The sequence below is a fragment of the Erinaceus europaeus genome, chromosome 14 (genome assembly GCF_950295315.1).
Source record: "Erinaceus europaeus chromosome 14, mEriEur2.1, whole genome shotgun sequence".
NCBI classification, from domain to species: Eukaryota; Metazoa; Chordata; class Mammalia; order Eulipotyphla; family Erinaceidae; genus Erinaceus; species Erinaceus europaeus.
This window is the reverse complement of record NC_080175.1, coordinates 7619710-7640058: the sequence shown is the minus strand read 5'-3', so window position 1 is coordinate 7640058 and position 20349 is coordinate 7619710. Positions and strand designations below refer to the sequence as shown.

Below are 20349 nucleotides of genomic sequence, written 5' to 3'. Positions count from 1 at the left end.
TTGTTTGCTGCCAGGCTAGCGTGAGGATGTTTCTTCCTGGGCACATGCTCTCTGTGTTGGAGGGAACTCAACCGAAGCCAACCTGGGCTGCTGCTTACTCAGTGACATGGGAGAGAGACCAGGAACTCGTGGTGGAGCGGGAACACAATGTGTCTTTATTGATCAGAGACCACACTTTTATATATTTAGAACCGGAAGTGGCAAGTTGGAAAAGGAAATGGCTAGGAAAGGGGGTGGAGAAAAGGAAAGAGTGGGAAGGTAGAAAGCTTCCATAGCAACGGTTGCTAGGGTTTTAACTGGCGGGATTAATGTGCCCTGCAGGCAGGGCGGGTCTTGAGGTAGAAAGAAGATAGATCAAAGGTGGGGATCTTTCAGGCAAAACAATGATTATGTAAATAGACCACAGTGTCAGCAATGGAGGATGGAGCAGGGGGGCTGCCTGACAGTTTGGTAGGACAGAGAGTGGATAGAGATGGGGAGAGGGAGAGAAACATCTAAAGCACTTTTTATGAAGCTTCCTACCTGCTGGTGAGGACCAAGGATTTGAACCCAAGTCATTGCACATGCACTCAGCTGGGTGTACCACTGCTTGACCCTTAAGCTTTATGTTTAGTGTGCTAATTTGATTAATTCATTCATCAGAAAATGGCTACCATGTGTAGGATTATGTGAAAGCTTGGTAGAACTTAGGGGAGCTCTCCCATCCTTGGATGGAGGTCTGGAAAGACACCCCACTTGTTGGCCTCTCCCGTATAGGGATGAGCTAAGAGGGAAAAATCTTCCATGACTCAGTTTCTCCTTGTTAGTCTCTCAAGCCCACAGAAAGCCTACAAGCCTCTCACACTTAGTTCCCTCTGCTAGCAGGCCCAATGGCTGCCTGCTTGAGGGTTCACTCAAAATTCACTATAGTCATTCAAAGTTCACACATTCACTATAAGTTCACCTTTTGATCATATAGGAGAACACACTCTATCATACACCCCTGCCAGTAATTGGCAGTGAGACCCCCACAACTATTTTCTTGCTTTTCTTTGATATCTATGATTTACATCAAGCTTTGTCTCTCTCAGTTTCATCTCACTCTACTGGTTTAGCCACTATGTTTTTCTTAATACCTTTGGATAATTAACATGTTGGCATCATGGAGACTAATTGTTCTGACCGTTCGTTATCACATCAGTTCTTGTCATTGCTACCCCTCCCCACTAGAGGGGCAAGCTGACCTTTAAGAAACCTGTCATTTCTGACATGTGAAGAATGTCCTTTGTTCTGTTTGCTATAAAGCCTTGTGTTCTACCATAAACAAACAGAGGTTCCTACGATGATCTCTCCTGGTGCTTCCTTCTTTATACGTGGTCACTAGAGCCAGTAGCGGAAGGCCAGCAGCTTGCCTCCTGGTTGGAGCCACTCCACGTGAACACCAGCAACCATGTGCATTGTGTGTGTGTGTGTGTGGGGGGGTGAGAACACTTAAGATCTGCTGTTCTCTTAGCAAACTTCAAGTACACAGCACTGTGGTGTTAGCTGTAGTGTCACCACACCCCAAACCTTCTCCGCCTTATAGCTAGAAGTGTATTCCATTTCACTGGCCTTTCCCCTTCTTCTCCACCTCCCACCCCTGGTACCCACCGACCCACCCTCTGTCTCAGTGCACTTGGCTTTTTTTTTTTAATTTCTTTTAAGATTCTTTGCACAAGTGACATACCTGTCTTTCTCTATAATGTAATTTCTATGATATAATTTAATTAGCAAAATCCCCTCAAGTCTCATCTGTGATGACACAAATGGCAGGAAGCATTTCTTTCTCATGACTGAATAATGTGTATATATGTGCATATACATGTGAGAAATATGTGTATGTCACTTCTTCATTCACTGACTACAGCTATCTTTTTACTATCCTGTTTCTGTTTCTGTTGAACATATACCCAGAGGTGGAATTGAAGGATCATAGTGTTGTTCCGTGTTTACTATTTTGAGAAACTCTGTGCTGATTTCCACAGTGGCTCTGATTTACATTCCCCTCAACAGTGCTTTGGGGCTCCCTTGTCTCCACAGCCCTGCCAGGATTTCTCTGTCTCTCTCTCTTTGATGAAAGCCATTCTAAACAGGTGTGGAGTTGACATTTCATTTTTGTTTTTGATTTACATTGTCTAAACTCAGTTTCTTACCAGGCAAAAATCACCTTGGTGGATTGTGGCAGAGTCTGAATAGAACATGTGTGTGATACATTTGCTGTGCCTGTAATGCAGAAGGAGGTTCTGTATCTGCTAGTTTGTCCAGTGCTTGGGGGTTGGGGAGAAAACTCTAAAGTCATCCTTTTAAGGTTCCTTTATGTGAGTTTTTAAAATTATCTTTATTTATTTATTGCATGGAGACAGCCAGAAATCAAGAGGGAAGGTGGTGATAGAGAGGGAGAGAGAGAAACACCTGTGATACTGCTTCAGCACTCACAGAGCTTTCCCCCTGCAGGCAGGGACAGGGGGCTTGAACCTGGGTCCTTGCACAATGTAACGTGTGCACTCCACCTGGTGTGCCACCTCCCGGCCTCCCAGTTGAGTTCTTAGTGAGAAGAATGAGGGAAAGATTAAATGATTAAATGAATGACTCCAGCTGAGCTAGCCGCCAGGCCAGGATTAGAAGCCTGCTGTTCTCACCCTCCATCCCTCCATGTCTGCCACTCGCGTCTGTGCGGGACCTGCTCTGTTTCTGATGCCAACAGAAAACACAGCTTTCAGCCCAGAGGCAACTGGAGACGCAGTCCAGGAGGGTGACTGGGAGGACCAGAAGTCAGGGGCCAGTGTGGTGGTGCTGGGCACCAAGGAGGCCCCCACTGCAGTCAAGCTGAGTCTCAGGGACCTCCCGGGGCTGAGTCGTGAAGAACGAGCCTGAAGAATGAGCCTGAAGTGCCTGAGGACAGGCTGCTGGAGCCCAAAGTCAATGGGAGCCCTTTGATTCAGGTCACACAGCCTCCTCAGTGCATGCAGGTCAGCACTTGCTGAATGAAAGAACGAAGGAAGGAAGGAAGGAAGGAAGGAAGGAAGGAAGGAAGGAAGGGTGGGTAAATGCTAGCACCTATTGGTCCTGCCTACCCAAGTGCTAGTCTTCTCCTTTGTGACCTGTCTTTCTACAGAGGAGGCATGCAGGGTCAATGTGATTGGGCCAAGGTCAAACTCAAGGTCACGTAACTGCCTTGCTAGTTTATAAATGAGTGAACCAGTGATTGTCTTTTCATGGACCCATAAAAAGTGACATCACTGAAGGCCCATGAACTGTCATGACATTCAGAACATGTAAGCAGTGATGCCAGGTCATGGCTAGGTTGGTTCTTTGTGTCTCAGTGCAGCACTGGGCGAAGTACACGGGACCTCGTGCGTCTGAGGTTCTACTGAGCCTCTTCCATGGTTCAATTTTATTTTAATTGTTTTTGGAGAAGAGGGAAAGAGAGAGAGAGAGTGAGAGTGTGAGGGAGGGATGGAGGGAGGGAGAGGGGAGGAAGGGAGAAAGGGAGGGAGAGAGGGAGGGAGGGAGGGAGGGAGAGAGAGAGAGGGAGAGAGAGAGAGAAAGGTGAGAGGGACAGGATTCAAGGCAAGACTTCACCACTCATGGAGTTCTCTTCGACTCTGCCCATAGTGCTCCCACACCGTACAGGGGATAGAACCCGGGACCCGTGCATGCTGAAACATGCGTTTTCCCACCCCTACCAGCTATATCCTGGCCCCTAGCTAACACTTTTCTTTTGAAGGAGTGTTTGAGAAAAACCTTACTAATGAAGCAGTGGATGACGGAGAAGAAGAGGGTCCAGGCGGTGGCACACCTGGTTGAGCACTTATGTTACAATACCCAGGGACCCAGGTTCAAGTCCGCAGTCCCCACCTGCAGGGGGAAGGTTTTGCAAGTGGTGAAGCAGGGCTGCAGGTGCCTCTGTCTCTCCCCCTCTATCACCCACTTCCCCTCTCAATTTCTGCCTATCTCTACCCAATAAATAAGTATATGTAATATACAGAATTTTAAAAAGGGGGAGAAGAAAGACAAGAAGAGGAGAAGGCAGAAAGTGCATCTAGCTAGTGCTTGTCTCTCCTTCTCCCATGTACTGCAAACTAGCTCTACTCAGCTTTCCCTCCCTGGCTTGCTCACCCAAGGCCCTAGGTTGAACTCATCTGTTGAACTCATCTGTTGTCTGAGACCCACCCACTGCACTCACTGTCACCTCAGTGTGTTCCTGTCCCCCCACACACAAGAGTCGGGACAGAGAAATAGCCTAGCATCGTGGTTAAAAGACCCTCATCCCAACAACGAGATGCCACTTTACATATGTGAGAATGGCGTACATTAGAAAAGAGAGTAACAACAAACGCTGGAGAGGATGCTGAGCAAAACTAACACTTCTGTACTGCTGGCAGGAGTGTACCATGGCCCAACCCTTGTGGAAAACAGTTTGGCAATTTCTCAGAACACTAGAAATGGACCAGCAATTCCTCTCTTGGGGAACATACCCAAAGGAAACAAAAAATGCTTATCAGAAAAGGTCTGTATATACTTATATTCATAGCAGCATAATTTGTAGTAGCCTGAACCTGGAAGCAACCCAGATATCCAATGTGAGATGAGTAGTTTTTAAAAAATACTGTGGGGAGTCCGCGGTAGTGCAGTGGGTTAAACGCAGGTGGCGTGAAGTGCAAGGACCGGCATAAGGATCCTGGTTCGAGCCCACGGCTCCCCACCTGCAGGAGAGTCGCTTCACAAGTGGTGAAGCAGGTCTGCAGGTGTCTGTCTTTCTCTCCCCCTCTCTGTCTTGCTCTCCTCTCTCCATTTCTCTCTGTCGTATCTAACAACAATGACATCGATAACAACAACAATAATAACTACAACTAAAATAAAACAAGGGCAACAAAAGGAAAAATAAGTAATAATAAAAAATTTTTTTTAAATACTTTAAAGCAAATCTTTTAGTGTCTATCTTTCTCCCTCTCTTTCTTCCTCTCCTTTCTTGATTCTCCCTGTCCTATCCTACAATAACAACAGCAGTGGCAACAATAACAACAACAAGGGCAATAAAATGGGAAAAATGGCCTCCAGGAGCAGTGGATTCCTAGTGCAGGCACTGAGCCCCAGTGATAATCCTGGAGGCAAAAAAATAATACTGTGGTGTAGATATAAACAATGGAGTACTACTCAGCTATTAAAAATAAAGTCACCCATGGTGTATCCTGGGAGCTTGCTGTGACTTGTTGAGAGGTGTGTCTGTAGAATGTTCTAGAGTCCTTCAGGTTCTGGCTCAATTTCTTTAAGACTTATACATAAGGCAGGAATAAACACAGGGTAGTTTGGAGTTAGTGATTGACTGGAGACCGAGGTCTCAGCAAACAAATGTATTTCTTCCTCTCCCATCTTCTAAGAGGATTTTTGTTTGTTTGTTTACTTGCAGTGATTACTGGCTGGGGGCTCTGTCAGCCCTGCTGTATCTGAGTCACAGACAAGTGATGCTGGCGAAAGTGCTTGGTGCGGGGTGTTCAGCCCTGGCAGGGGCTGGAGGTCCCTCTACGTGGCTGGACCAGCTGGGGTGGAGGCCCAGTGTGGTTGTGGGTGGGGGGTGTCCTGAAAGGTTGGCAGTTGGTGGGAGACAGTTCCTACAGGTGTCCCTAAGTTCACCACAGAGAGCTGTTGTTAACCCCTTATGACACCTGCTTGCTGAGACACGCCCTCTGGTCAGCATCTGAGCCCAGGTGAGGCCTCCTCACTGCTCCAGGGTCTACTCACCTGTTACATGACTGTGTCTAAGGTTGTTTTTTTTTTAAATATATATAAACAATATTTTTCTTTTTTCATTTTCATTTTGAGCACACATACTGCAATGCATAAGGATGTGGGTTCAAGACTCCCAGGTCCCCACCTGCAGGGGACACTTCACTAGTGATGAATCTGTGCTCCCCCCCTCTCTCTTTCCTTCTTCCCTCTCAACTTCTCTCTGTTTCTATCCAAAATAAATAAATAAATATATATTTTTTAAGGGGGAGAATCCTGGAGCCTCACTCTGGATAGCCGTGCACGGTCTGCCGGGGACGTGTGCGTGCCAGGCCTGTGCTCTCCTCACTGAGCCCCCCCCCCCCCACTTGTCTCTTGTCTGCTTGCTTTCACAACTCTTCCCCTGACTTGCCTTGACTGAGATCCAGTCAAAGCTCATGCCGCTTTCCCAGAGGATCCGCTGCTTTGGTCAGGACACTTATTTATGTTGTGGCTTTCTGGTCAGTGAGCAAACTCACTGAAAACCTCTCTTGCTTGTGGAATTCTCAAACACCCTTCAGGGTTATTCAGTTCCCCTCCCCCTCCCTTTTTTTGGTGGAGGAATTTTTCAAAGCAAACCCCAGATATGATGCCATTTCTTATGATTTTTTTTTTTAAAAAAGGAACTTTGGGCAGGGCTAGATAGCATAATGGTTATGCAAAGAGACTCTCATGCCTGAGGCTCCAAAGTCCCAGGTTCAACCCCTCACACCACCATAAACCAGAGCTGATCAGTGCTCTGGTAAAAAAAAAAGGAACTTTGATCAGTGATGACCTAAGAAAACATCCCGCCCACCCCCTTGACCCTCCATTCACAACCATTCATAACTTCTGATGGAATTAACGCCGATGACAGATTTTTAATTGCTATCTTTATTTATTGGATAGAGACAGTCAGAAGTTGAGAGGGGATGGAGAGATAGAGACAGAGAGAGAGACAGAGAGACAGACAGACATACCTGTAACCCTGCTTCACCAGTCATGAAGCTTTCCTCCTGCAGGTGGGGGATCAGGGGCTCAAGCCTGGGTCCTTGTGCACTATAACATGTGCGCTCAACCAGGTACACCACCACCCATCCCACAGATTTTCTTAAAATTTACTTATGAGAAAGATAGGAGGAGAGAGAAAGAACCAGACATCACTCTGGCACATGTGCTGCCTGGGATCGAACTCAGGACCTCATGCTTGAGAGTCCAAAGTCCTATCACTGTGCCACCTCCCTGACCACAGTTTTTTTTTTTTATGTGGAATATTTTAGTGATCAGTCCTGTTCATGCCAGCCACTGAATGCCTCTCCTGTCCATCCCTCCCCCACTTCCCAGCAGAACTTCACTGAGGACACAGTGAGAACAGCTTCACAGTGAGAACAGCTTCTGTATCCCGCCCTTCTGCTGGCTCCTGGCTGCTTCTGCAGGGAAGGCCCCCTCTGTAGAGATGTTTGAAAGCCGTTGCACTGAATATTTGCATATCTGGGGCGATGCATGTGGTTTCTGCATACTGTGCTTCTGCAAAACAGGCTTCTGTTGGCACCCAGGCCTCCTTGCAGGTGCAAGCGAGTGCCCTGTGGGCTTTCTGTGAGGCAGGGAGGTAGGTGACGATGGATGAGGCTGTCACTGGGGGCAGCCTCTGGGGGAAGGGGGCATCTCTGGACAGAGCAGCGTAGCCCTGTGCCCAGGCTACCCTGTCCCCTCACCTCTCCTTCTCTATTGCAGCCCTTTGGGTAGGTGACATGGTCACCTGCATCACAGAGGAGGGCACCAGGGCTCAGAGAGGAGAGACAGTTTGCCCAAGGTCACACAGCTGGGGCTTGTGGCAAGGGCACAGTGGAGTCTTTGCATCTCTGCATCCCCAACTATTAGTGCTGCACTGTGATGGCAGCTTACCCCTCCTCCTCCTCCTCCTTCTCTGCCTTCTCCTCCTCCACCACTTCTTCTTCTAAGTACTTTTCTGTTGGGGGAACTAATGGTTTCCAGTGAATACAGTTGTTGCCACATGTGTAGAATTTCTCAGCTTACTGCAAAGCACTGTCACCCCAGCCTAGGTCCTCCTCTGCCATCAGCCCCAGAGTCCTTGACTTTGGTGCAATGCACTGAACCCAGTCCAAATTCTCCTGGGTGTTTCCCCTGTCAATTCTTATTTCTCAACTTCTGTCCATGAGTGGGATCACCCCTGCTGTCTCCCTGTGTTTGCTTTTGGGGTCTTAAACTGCACCTCTCTCTGCCAGCTTTTTATCCTGGACAATTATCCAGAAATCTGTAGGTCAAACTGGAAAATGACCACCCTAAAACTGAGATGATTACTCAGAGAGTCCACCGACATTAACAGCTAATACTTCAATCGTGTTTAATGAACATTTTGCAAGTGAGTTGCTGGCAGAGTTCCCCTATGTGATAGCTGCCTTTTTTCCTAATAAATAAGCAGACAAACAAATAAAGCAATTTAGAACACCCCTGTCCCTATCACACTAGAGGAAATTAATAATATCAACTGATATAGCTAGTTTACACTCCAAAATGAACTTTTGGAAATTTCCAGGCCTCAGTTTTCGTTTAAGTCATCTTTAGGTTTATTCAATAGTATCATTTTTTCCCCCCTTTATGGTTCCAGGACTCTGACAATTGCAGTATCACTGCTCTGAGCTGTTTATTTATTATTATTATCATTATATGGAGACTGAGAGAAATTGAAAAGTGCAGGGGAGGTAGAGGGAAGAAACAGAGAGACACTTGCAGCCCTGCTTTGTCCCTTGTGAGGCTTTTTTAGGTGGGGACCAGGGGCTTGAACCCAGATCCTTGTGCACTGTACTGTGTGTGCTTAACCTACTGCGCCACCGCCTGCCGCCACACTGTTTGTCATTCAGATAGACACAAAGAGACAAGGGACACAGAGAGGGAGAGACGCCCCAGCACTGGAGCGTCAGCCAGTGCAGGTACCTCTTACCTCGTGTCAGGACTCAAAGCTGAGCCCCACACATGACAAGGCAAGTGCCTTACTCTCTGAGCTATGTCTCCAGCACAAGGTTCCTTATGTATTTTCTAGTGATTCAATATTGACTTACTAAATTGTAAGATAATAGGGGTATAGTTCCATAAGTTCCCACCACCAGACTCCTGTATCCCATTTCCTGCATTGGAAACTTCGGTACTTCTCCCAAGCTCACAGATATGGGCTGATTCTAATATAATTAATGGTCTATATCTGTGTGTATAGATTCCCCTCCCCATCTTTTTAATGGTCCTGCCTTCACTCCCTTTCTAGTTCACCGCTACACCTGTTAGTACTTCCAAGTGTCCTTCCTTTTTCCCTTTGCTCTCTCAAAGAAGCAAAACCCTGCCTGGATTCTTCTGGTGTTTTCCAGATTCACTTCCCTTTGATTGATGGTATAAAAACAAGATTCCTGATGACAAATGCTTGGGGTCCCGATAGAATTGAGGTTCAGAGCCTTCTGGTTTACTTCCCCTATTGTTTACCCCTCTGGGAGGGCAGACCAAAAGTCACTTTTGGGGTGCAGAAGGTGGGAGGTCTGGCTTTCATAATTGCTCCTCTGTGGGACATGGGCATTGGCAGGTGGATCCATACCCCCAGCCTGTTTCTGTCTTTTTCTAGTAGGGTAGAAGTCTGGAGAAGTGGGGTTCCAGGATGCACGGGTGAGGTCATTCCTGCCCATATTTTTAGGAACTTTAAAGCATTTTTTTGGACGCAAGATTCATTCAAAGCACATATACTTCACTTAGTTGTTTGATCTCCAACTTTTGACATCTGGAAGGTTCTGTCACCTTTACTCCTAGACTTGTTTGACCAATTCTCCTGCCCCTGTTTTTCCTGCCAGTTACAAGTTGGGTTCAAAGACTGGATGAGGTTCAGCGTGTTTATGTGTGGGGGATACCATGCACCTCTGTTCTTCTCACAGCCTGTGTCCAGGTGTATAACTGGTGATCACAGACGGGGTGGGTCTAGTGCCAGGCTTCTGAAAATTGAAGAAGAGATGACTGGAGGAGGTCTCTCTGATCACCCACACAACCTGTTCCTGGCACTTTAGCCTCCCTCTTGGGGGCTGGATTCGGTGACAACTGTAGGTTTGTCCCCCATGACTCCTCAATGAGGAATTGCAGGAGACTATGATTAAACTGCCTCCCACTCACTCTGCCTACAAGAGAGAGACCTTGCGGTGGGGTAGGAGGCTGGCTGGATTGACATCTGACATTGATGAGATGAGGTTGACAATAGTCACATATACTCACAACCCAAGGGAACGGGGACCCTCCCCCAGCCCCTGGGGCTGCTTGGTTCAGAGAGAATCACCATGGGAGGCAGGCTTTGTGGTGTCAGGAGGATGGAGAGCCCTCTCTTGCTGTGGGAGGATGAGATGTATCTGAATAATTCCACAGTGGCCAGGAGACAAACACCTGTTACTTAGAGATAAGCAGGAAGTGACCCCATCCGCACAGAGGGGTGTCTGGTTTGGATGGGGACACTCACCTTGGAGCCACAGAGTGGAGGGAGAGGAACTCTGGCTCAGGCCATGCGAAGCCTTTCCTGTTCAGATGTCAAAGCAGAAGCTGCTACTGGGCTTTTGTTTCAGGCTCTGTGCCGTGGAACTTGAAAATGATCAGGGCTCACTGTCCAGTGCTGTAGAAAGCCAAACTGGGTCTCAGCTCTTTTGCATTGTTAGAGAACTTCTGGTTGCTTGATAGATCTCTGAATTATAATGCCTGTTATTTTTCCCAATCACTAACAGCTACACATTCTACTGCTATGTCAGAAATTCTTTGTTATCTCTATAATTCTTTCTCTCGCTTCCAGGGGTGTTTTGGTTCCATCAGAGTAAAACACAGACAGTGGTTAACAGACCTTCAGACTAATATGAAACCTGTCTGATCTGAATTCCCTGAATTCTGCCTCTATCCTAGGGGTAAGGTCAGGATCTGCAGAGTAAACATAGAACTTGATAGAATCACAAGACTTGGAGAAAATAAGTCTGATGGAACAGGGGTCTGCACACCAGGAGAGAGATCATTCAGTTCTGCGTGTCCTTCTCTTGTTTCATGTATACCCTTAGGATGCTGAGTTTTGGATCAACAACGGTAGAGAATGTTCCATCCCCCGAAGGGAGGATGCTACACCTGAGGAAGATGGGTCGATATTGGGGCAGCTTGGAGTGTTCCTACTCATGACCACAGACTGTGAGCTCAGATCTACAGGGATGCAGAGGTCACATAGGCTTCTAAGCTGAATATGGGCCCCAGATTACTCTGGTCCTTGTGCTTTGTGCCATGTGTGCTTATCCTGCTGTGCTACTGCCCAACCCCCACTCTTATTCTTAAGTTTTAAAAATATATTTTATTTATTTTGGATAGAAATAAATTGAGAATGGAGGAGAAGATACAGAGGGAAAGGGAGTAGAGGGAGAAGAAGAAAGAGAAGAAGGAAAAGTAGGAGAAGGAGAGAGATTGGAAGAGACACGGGGGGGGGGGGAAGGAAGGAGAGGGAGAGGCCAAGCTTCAGCCCTGCTTCACCACTTATGAAGCTTCCCTACCTGCAGGTGAGGACCAGGGGCTTGAACCTGGGTCCTTACACACTGTGATGTGCAAGTGACTCTTGGGTGTCAGCAGAGTGTGCTCAGAAGACACTCATGGATTTGGGGGTCGAGACAGAGCACTGTTCAGCTCTGGCACACACAGTGCTGACAATAGAACCCAGGACCTCAAGCTTCCAAGACTTGTGTTCTTTCTACTGAGTCATCTTTTCAGCCTGGCAATGCTTTCTTCTTGACATAAATATACAGACAGAAGGACTGAGTTTTAGGACTTGTGACCTCAGAGGAAAGACAGGGAGGGATAGAAGAAAAGAGAAGAAAGTGGTAACAGAGAGGGCGAGAGAGAGGGGGAGGGAGAGTGAGAGAGAGAGAGAGGCAGAGGAGAGAGAGAGGAGGGAAGGAAGAAAGGGATGTATAGAGAAGACATGAGATACAAGTTAGATATTACCAGTCTTGTGTATTTTTGTTATTGTTAAATTTTAGTTTGATGAGTGAGAGAGATGGTGCATATGGAACACCTCTTCACCATCCCTGGGGCTTGCTTGTCACTGTTTGTGGTACCACCATTGCAGGTCTCTTTTTAGGCGCCAGATGCCGAGCTAGCTTCACAGGTGGGAGAGAGACGACCAGGGACTCATGGCTGAGCTGGGAACGCAGTTCAATCTTTATTGATGAGTGAGAATGCAGTGCAGTCAATCTAATTTCCATTCATTAGAAAATCCTGTGCTTTATATCTCCTGAGGTGGAAGTGTCAGGTCGGAAGAGGAAATACATAGGATAGGGGGTGGGGAGAAGAAAAAGTGCGCGAACTAGTGGGGATTAAAGGGTGGAAAACAGGATATGACTAGGAGGGGGGCGGAGTGGAAAAAGAGCACGAACCAATGGGGATTAAACCTGTGCGGGTCTCAAACAAAACAATGATTATGTAAATAGACCACAGCGTTAAGCAATGCAAGCTACCCTAACATGATGATCAAAACAGAAGGGGTCTTAGAAGCAGAATTAGAAGCAGACCAACACACCATATCAGTCTGGGACTCAAACCCAGGGCATCATGATGGCAGAGCCTGTGCTGTAGCTATTGAGCCATCTCCTGATTCACAAGGCTTTTACAGATACATGTAGATGAGTATAGACATTCATGCGAAGTGGACCAAATGAGGACATTTTCTGTGGCAGCTGCTCAAAGTCCCAAGGAGACATTAGACTGTGCAGCCACCAAGGCTTATGATGATGAACCCTGAGATCTCAGCCACAGATCAGCCTTTGTTCTCCCTAACCCCCCAATGGTGGGATGGAAGTTAAACAAACAAATCATGACCCCTTCAAAAGCTATAGTCTGGGGTAGATGCCAGGACTTAAGACTGCTTGTTCTGCATAGGGTGGTGGTGACTTTAGGATGAACTAGTGTTCATTTTATCTAAGACAACAATTTCCTGGAGCTCAGGACTCTCAGTGATGAAACTGGGATGGCTGGTCTACCTAGTTGATTTCTAGGAAGAAGAGGCATTTGACTTCCTCCTTCTGTCTCTCTCTCCCTCCTTAGCTCATCAGTTTGGTGGATGAAAGTCCAGGTCTGTAACCTGGACTCAGTCTTCAGCCTCAGCTCCAGCTAGCTGCATCTTTGCCTCTGCTCTCTTTTATTCCATCCTATTCTTTGCTTCTATGCAACATCTCTTGCCAGGACAGCTGCTTTGACCCCCTAGCTGTGTCTACCTCCGCTTCTCTGCTCTTCTTCAGTTCCCCATCCCTATCACTTGCTTGGCCTAGAAATCCCATCCCATGTTCCCCTGCCAAGTACTTCATTGGCTTGAAAGCCACACTCCTCAGCCTGCCACTCAGATGCCCTTTGCTCTCTGTAACCACATCCCAAGCTGTCCAGAACAGGGTTCACCAGCTGGAGAATCAAGCCCATGTCTTAGGAGATGCCAGAACAAATCCTGCCTCTCCAATTTTCACACCTTCCCTCCACAGAGTACCTATTGTCTCTTAGTGATGGCTACTTTGGAAGCCAAAGTAGGGTTGACTTGTCCAGTAGTGCAGAAAGTCAACCACTGCCACACCAGCTTTTGCATGAAGAGAAATTGCTTTCACAACCATTCAAACCCACAACCAGAGACTACACTCTGTTAAGTGAAAGCAGCTTTCCATCCTCTGAAGAGTATCGGCCTTTTATACAAGTGGAAGTAGGGGAGGGCACCGAAGTCAAGAGCTGGAGTGGGGGGAGCTCAGGTGGGGCTGAAGGGCTCCCAAGTCTTCTCACCAATAGTATCTGGATGCCTTGAACTTCCAAGAATGAAATCCATAATGAGTCTTCACTGTTCTTTACTGTTTCAAGAAGACAAGGCCAGAAAGATTTGAATCCCTGAGGACATCTTGTGTCTCCAAACTCAATGTTAGCATAGTTACTGCTGGAGTTAAACTTACAACCCAATTTAATCGGTCTCAGGCCCTCTCCTCCCCCAGAGCCATAGCAGACAGTTTGAGCCCATCCTTGTCAAGCTTCCATTTTCACTTTCATTTGTCTGGCAGTGTGGGTTCTTTGGGGTGACTCTGGCTGGGGAGGGTGAAGGGATGAGGAAGTGGATGCTTCGAGCAGTTTGGTTTCTCGGAAGCAGCCTTGGAATGGACCTCATGCTACCCCCCCTTCCGTTTCTTCCCTTTTCTCCTGGGTGTTTCTCTCCTGTTCTCCATGGCTTTTCACCTGCCACTTTACCCCCTCCTGGTAGTGATGGTGGTGGGACAGTGCAGGGTAACATGGAAGGAAGATTGTCTTAGTTCCTTCCTGCTGTCTGCTCCGACACCTTTGCTTCAACTCAAGGCCAGTTCCTTCCCAGAGGCAATGCTGCTGGCCTGACTCTTGCAAACCCCCAACCCCCTGCACACACCTCAGCCAGTAGTTGTTTTTTTTTTGGGGGGTGGGGGGGACGGGAATCTCAAGTCCTTAGGGTTTTTGCCAGGTCACAACCATTCCCTTATGTGCATATTTGGTCCTTCTTTCAGTTGGCAACAGAAGAGTCTACAGACTCTCATGATCATCTTTCCCATCTGTCCCCAGCTGCAACCAGCTGAGACGCAAAGCAAGGCTAGCCTGGGCTTCTCCTCTGACACCGTCCTGGGTCTGGGTCTCCCTCCGAGGTCATGCCCAGGGATGGCCCTTCTGGAGAATTTCCAGGAGCCACACGGAACTCAGTCCTCACATCTCTCTTTGTTTTCTTCCAGTTTTACAGAGTTTTTGGATCCGTTCCAGAGAGTCATCCAGCCGGAAGAGATCTGGCTCTATAAAAACCCTTTGGTGCAATCAGACAACATCCCTACCCGCCTCATGTTTGTAAGTACCATGACTTCATGGCTGAGTTGACCTCTCTTCCAAGGATGATCCTGGAGGATTTTCACTTCATTTCTGCTTTTCTTTCATTATTCCTTCTCTTTCTGTCTTTCTCCCTTCCCTTTTTCTTTATTTCTTTTCTTTCTTTTTCTTTATTATTATCAGCAGGGTTATCTCTTGGACTCAGTGCCAGTACTATGAATCAGCTGCTCCCAATGATCATTTATTCTTCCTTCCTTCCTTCCTTCCTTCCTTCCTTCCTTCCTTCCTTCTTTTTCATTCCTTTCTTCCCTTTTCCATATCTATCTATCTATCTTATTTGATTGGACAGGGAGAAATTGAGAGGGGTTGGGGAGATAAAGAGGGAAAGAGAGAGAGGCACCTGCAGACCTGCTTCACTGCTTGTGAGGCTTCTCCCCCGCAGGGAGGGGGGTGCATAAACCAAGGTCCTTATGCATGGCAATGTGTATACTCAACCAAGCGTGCCACCACCTGACTCCCCATTTCTGCTTTTATTTTATTTTCTTCTTCTTTTTTTTTTTTTAAAAGATTTAATTTATTTATTCATGAGAAAGATAGGAGGAGAAAGAGAAAGAACCAGATATCACTCTGGCACATGTCCTGCTGGGGATTGAACTCAGGACCTCATGCTTGAGAGTACAATGCTTTATCAACTGCACCACCTCCCAGACCACCATTTCTGCTTTTCTAACCCCTGATGAAGCTGGCAACCTGAAAGGAAGAGGTAGGGTTCCCCTCCCCTCACTTTGTTCGAATTCTATTCTAGTTCATGATGGTGTTGCTGGTCCTGAGAAGGAGTAGTTGCCTAATACTTTGAAAAGAAGAGGTGCACATTTCCCTGAGATGAACTGAGTTGCATGCCAGCATATACAGTAAAAGAAGGCCAGGAACTAGTGAAGTCACTTTGCTCTACTTCCACAGTGGCGAACACGTCATGAGTGGTGAAGCAGTACTGCAGATGACTGTTTATCTCTCTCCCTCCCTCTCTAACTCCCCTTCCCTTTTAATTTCTCTCTATCTCTATCCAATAAAAAAGATAGAAATTTAGATGGAAGTGGGGGATAGAGAAGGTGAAACAGAGACACCTGCAACACTACTGCCCTGCTTGTGCAGCTTCGCCCTGCAGGTGGAGATTCGGGGCTTGAACCTGGGTCCTTGTGCACCCTAACAGGTGTGCCCCCCATCCAGCCCCTTGCCAGGTGTTCTGTGAGAAGGATCTCATCTCCAACACCCCCAAAAGAAAGATGCTTTTGCTGTTGACCTTTTGCAGGTGCAGAACTTCACCTGGAGAAATGGAGATGCTCGCCTAGACTCACAGTATTGACAAGGAAGCAGGACTCATACCTAGGGAGCCGGCTCAGAGCCTAACTCCCACGCCAGTTAAAAAAGGTTTATTTGGGGAGTTGGGTGGTAGCTCAGTGGGTTAAGCACAGGTACTGCAAAGCGCAAGGACTGGCATAAGGATCCCAGTTCGAGGCCCCGGCTCTCCACCTGCAGGGGAGTTGCTTCTCAAGTGGTGAAGCAGGTCTGCAGGTGTCTATCTTTCTCTCCCCCTCTCTGTCTACCCCTCCTCTCTCCATTTCTCTCTGTCTTATCCAACAACAATGACATCATTAACAACAGCAATAGTAACTATAACAATAAAACAAGAGCAACAAAAGGGAATAAATAAATATTTAAAAAAATATTTTAAAAAAGCATTTATTTTGTGGAGTGAGTGTGTTCATCACTGATGCTCAAAAAGATGTTGGCCTCTGCAAACTATCCAAATGCTGAGAATACCACAAAATCATTGCAGTATTATTGGCTTATTTTTTTCATAATTATGTGTCTGCTGGAAAAAAAATGAACTTTCAAAACAATCTCAGGGTAGCTAAATACATTGATGTATTGCATATTCAGTAGAAAGAGGTAAGGTCTTTATCTGACATCTAACACTTGAGCATTCAAGTCAAGACAAGAGCCTTCTTCATTACTTCTGCCATTACTTAGATCTTCTGTATGTTCTGGGAGTGATGGGGGCAGAGTGGGTGTCAGTCGTTGCCTCATGGCTCTAATAGTGAGATGCTTCCACTAATCACTTAGCCTCTTCAGAAGAGATTCCCCATTTCGCAAGCTGGTAAAGTGCACTTCGGAGGCAAACATTCATCCAGGACATTTGAGAAACTTGGGGCTGTGTCTTTGATGCAGGAACAGTGGCTTGTTTTGAGATCTGGCTGCAAATGCCACGGCTATTCTGACTGCAGCCACGTGCGTTTGCCTGTTGGCAGAGGAGACAGGGGCTGGGAAAGGAGTTATTCAGGACTGTGGTGCCCAGAGAACAGAAGGAGATTCAGCCACAGAGACTGATTCACACTGCCAAGTCTCCCGATGAAAGTAGCCTAACCTTTGGTTTCGTTAATGGTAGTTGATGAATTTCACTTATCTGGGCACAGAATGGAGTACAATTCCCTCATGACAGAAGGAACGCAGTAGATACATTGATGAATAGCATAGCTCAAAGAGATATATACTTCTTTGCCACATAAATTAGATTTGTCCTCCTGGGTTTTATTAAGATAGCATTTGTCTGCTTTTGAGCTTTGAAAATCTTCAGGTGTTCAGAGGAGAATCTGAGAAAGCACATGTATTATCTCTTCCTCCTCCTCCTCCTCCTCCTCCTCCTCCTTCTTCTTCACAGTAGCTTTGTTTCCTTAGAAAACCATCATTCCTTTCCGTAATGTATGGGCAAAATCCTGGAGTCTCTCACTTGAGATTGGAATTTTTTAATTTAAAGGCAAGCTTTCTAACCAGGTTTTTACTTTTTAAAAGACAGCTTGGAGGGCTGGGCGGTGGTGCACCTGGTTGAGCGCACACAGTACCATGCGCAAGGACCCACGGAGCCTCTGCTCTCCACCTGCAGGGGCGAAGCTTCCTGAATGGTAAAGCAGGTCTGCAGGTGTTTCTCTTTGTCTCTTGTTCTCTGTCTGCTCCTCTCAATTTCTTTCTATCCTACTTAATAAAAGAAAAAAAAAATAGAAAAGAAAAAAAAGAAAGAAAACATGGCTGCCAGGAGTGTTGTATTTATAGTACTGGCACAGAGCCCCAAAAACAGCTCTGGTGGGGAAAAAAATAAATAAAATGGCAATTTGTATCAACTGATGTTTTTGATGGGGGATATCAGAGCCTTTGGAGGTAGGTGTGTGTGTGTGTGTGTGTGTGAGAGAGAGAGAGAGAGAGAGAGAGAGAGAGAAAGAGAGAGAAAGAGAGAGAGAGGTAGATAGAGATAGTTTCAGACTGACTAATTAGCTCGGTGTCACAATCATTCTCTCAGACTGGTTGTTAAAGGGTGGACTTAAGAATCAATATTGACCCCTATGTCCTCAGAAAGCTCCTAACTCACATGTCCTTTGTCTTTGTTTCTGTCAGTGGATATGACTAAGCCTACTGAGGTGAGGCTTGGGTGTTCTGGGACTATTTGATGCCCAGAGTTTGTTCATCTTGATGACTCCAGGTATCTGCTGAGCAGGGAGACCTGCTGAGAACTCTTTCTCTGTGTGCTGCATATTGACTTTATACTTTCTGGGTGTTCCCAGACCACTGATTGCCTTTATGAAAGACTACACCCTCTTGCAAAAGAAGCCCCAGATCTTCCCTGGACACGTGGGGCTTATCAGAGTGTCTTTGGAGTGGGAAGATTCAGTCAGCATTGGTTGCTGCTTTTCAGTACACTTTTTCATCGCTAACTAGAAGGTCTGTGTTTGCACACTTGGGAAATACTTTTAGGAGATCAATAGTAACTGCAGGTGATGTGGAGTTCAATCAGGCTTGGGATCCACTCTCAGGGATCCAGAGACAGCAGCCTAAACGAAGCAGAATTTGGACAGGGCTAGAGAAGAAGCCCAGGGAACCATTTAAGAAGCTTCACTGGCATCTTTGCACTATCAACATCACCACCACCAATATTATCACCACTACCATCATGACCATCACCTCCTGACCACATTCACCATCTCTCTACCATGGTGGTGTTAATAATAGTCAACTTCCCCTCTCGGTACAGGGACTGTGTTGATCACCTTCCAGCAGTAGCTGAGTCAGCCCATCTCAGAGCCCATTGTGTTGGAGTTTTCACCACCCCACAGCCGTCACAGAGTCAGAGAAACTGGCATGCGATTAAGTTTATGGGTCCATCAGTGTTTCGATCAGGATCAGCCAGAGCACAGACCTTGGGAAGTTGTGTAACTGTGATGCTTCCTTGGAGGCTCAAGGGAAGAGAGAAAGAGGAAAGTATCATTGAAACAGAACAGCAGATTTGTAAAGAAAGACACACAATGGTGAGAGCGAGGGCTGGGTGCACAGGATTGGTGGGCAGTCCTCTGCAGCGGATGTGGGAGGAAGGTGGCCAGGGTTCAAGCAGACTGGTGGGCAGGTTCAGACAAGTTCATTCTTGCTCTTCACCTGCCCTGAGTCACACTGCATGCCGAGTAGTGGGATTCAAGGCTGAAGACCCTATGTTCAACATCTCAAGAAGCCCTGAGAGAACAGAGGAAAGTCAGGTATGGGATTGAAGGCATTAGAAATGTTCTCTAGTTTCTTTCCATGGTTTTAAAAACAATTTTCACAGAGATCACAAGATAACTCACTGATAGAACATATACTTTACTATGTGTAGGGACCCCTGTCTGTTTCTGGACCACCACATGGGAGCACCTGAATGGGGGAAGATTCGCCAGTTAGGTAGCAGTGCTGGGGTGTCTCTCCTCCTCTCTCTACCTCTCTCACCCCCACTGTGTCTCACCTGCTCTCTAAAAAAATATGTCTATTGGGAGTGGTGGAATCCTGCAGACACAGAACCCCAGCAGAAACCCTGTGGCAAGAAATTGTCCTTTGCCCTTCTTTCTTTTCTCTGCTCATAAAAATCCTACCCTAGAAACTTAAATTTTTTATTTTTAATTTTTATATCTATCTATCTATCTATCTGTTCCCCACTTTTTTCAATGGTCCTTCTTTCACTTCCTTTCTTTTTTTTTAAGAGGTCTTTTAAAAATATTTATTCCCTTTTGTTGCCCTTGTTGTTTTATTGTTGTCGTTGTTGTTGGATAGGAAATGGAGAAATGGAGAGAGGAGGGAAGAGAAATGGAGAGAAGAGGGGAAGACAGGGGGGAGAGAAAGATAGACACCTGCAAGACCTGCTTCACCGCCTGTGAAGCGACTGCCCTGCAGGTGGGGAGTTGGGGGCTTGAACCAGTATCCTTAAGCCGGTCCTTGTGCTTTGCACCACCTGCGCTTTACCCGCTGCGCTACCACCCGACTCCTTTTCACTTCCTTTCTATGTCACCCCTACACGTATTACTACTTCCAAGTGTCTTTCCTTTTTTCCTCTTCTCTCTCAGATAAAAGAAACAGTGCTCGGTTTCCTCTGGTGTTTTCCAGATCTGCTTCCCTTTCATGCTTCAGAGGTACAGAGCCCTCTGGTTTGCTTCCCCTGTTGCTTACTCTCTGAGAGTATAGATCAAAATTCTTTATAATGTGCAGAATGTGGGAGTTCTGGATTCTGTAATTACTTCTCTGCTGGACATGGATGTTGGCAGGTAGATTCATGCCCCAGTCCGTTTCTGTCTTTCCCTAGTGGAACAGGGCTCTGAAATGGTGAGACCACAGGACACATTGGTGAGGTCATCTGCCCAGGAAAGTCAG

The 20349-nt window shown here is 46.7% G+C and overlaps 1 protein-coding gene across 1 annotated transcript in view; it reads left to right on the top strand.

The window, feature by feature from the left end:
• The window catches only part of PLPP4 (phospholipid phosphatase 4), a 135328-nt gene that overhangs the window by 30602 nt on the left and 84377 nt on the right, over window positions 1–20349 (top strand). Inside the window, exon 2 of the mRNA XM_007519673.3 lies at window positions 14544–14652. Coding sequence (XP_007519735.2) covers window positions 14544–14652 — 109 coding nt within the window. The remainder of the gene's footprint in view (window positions 1–14543; window positions 14653–20349) is intronic.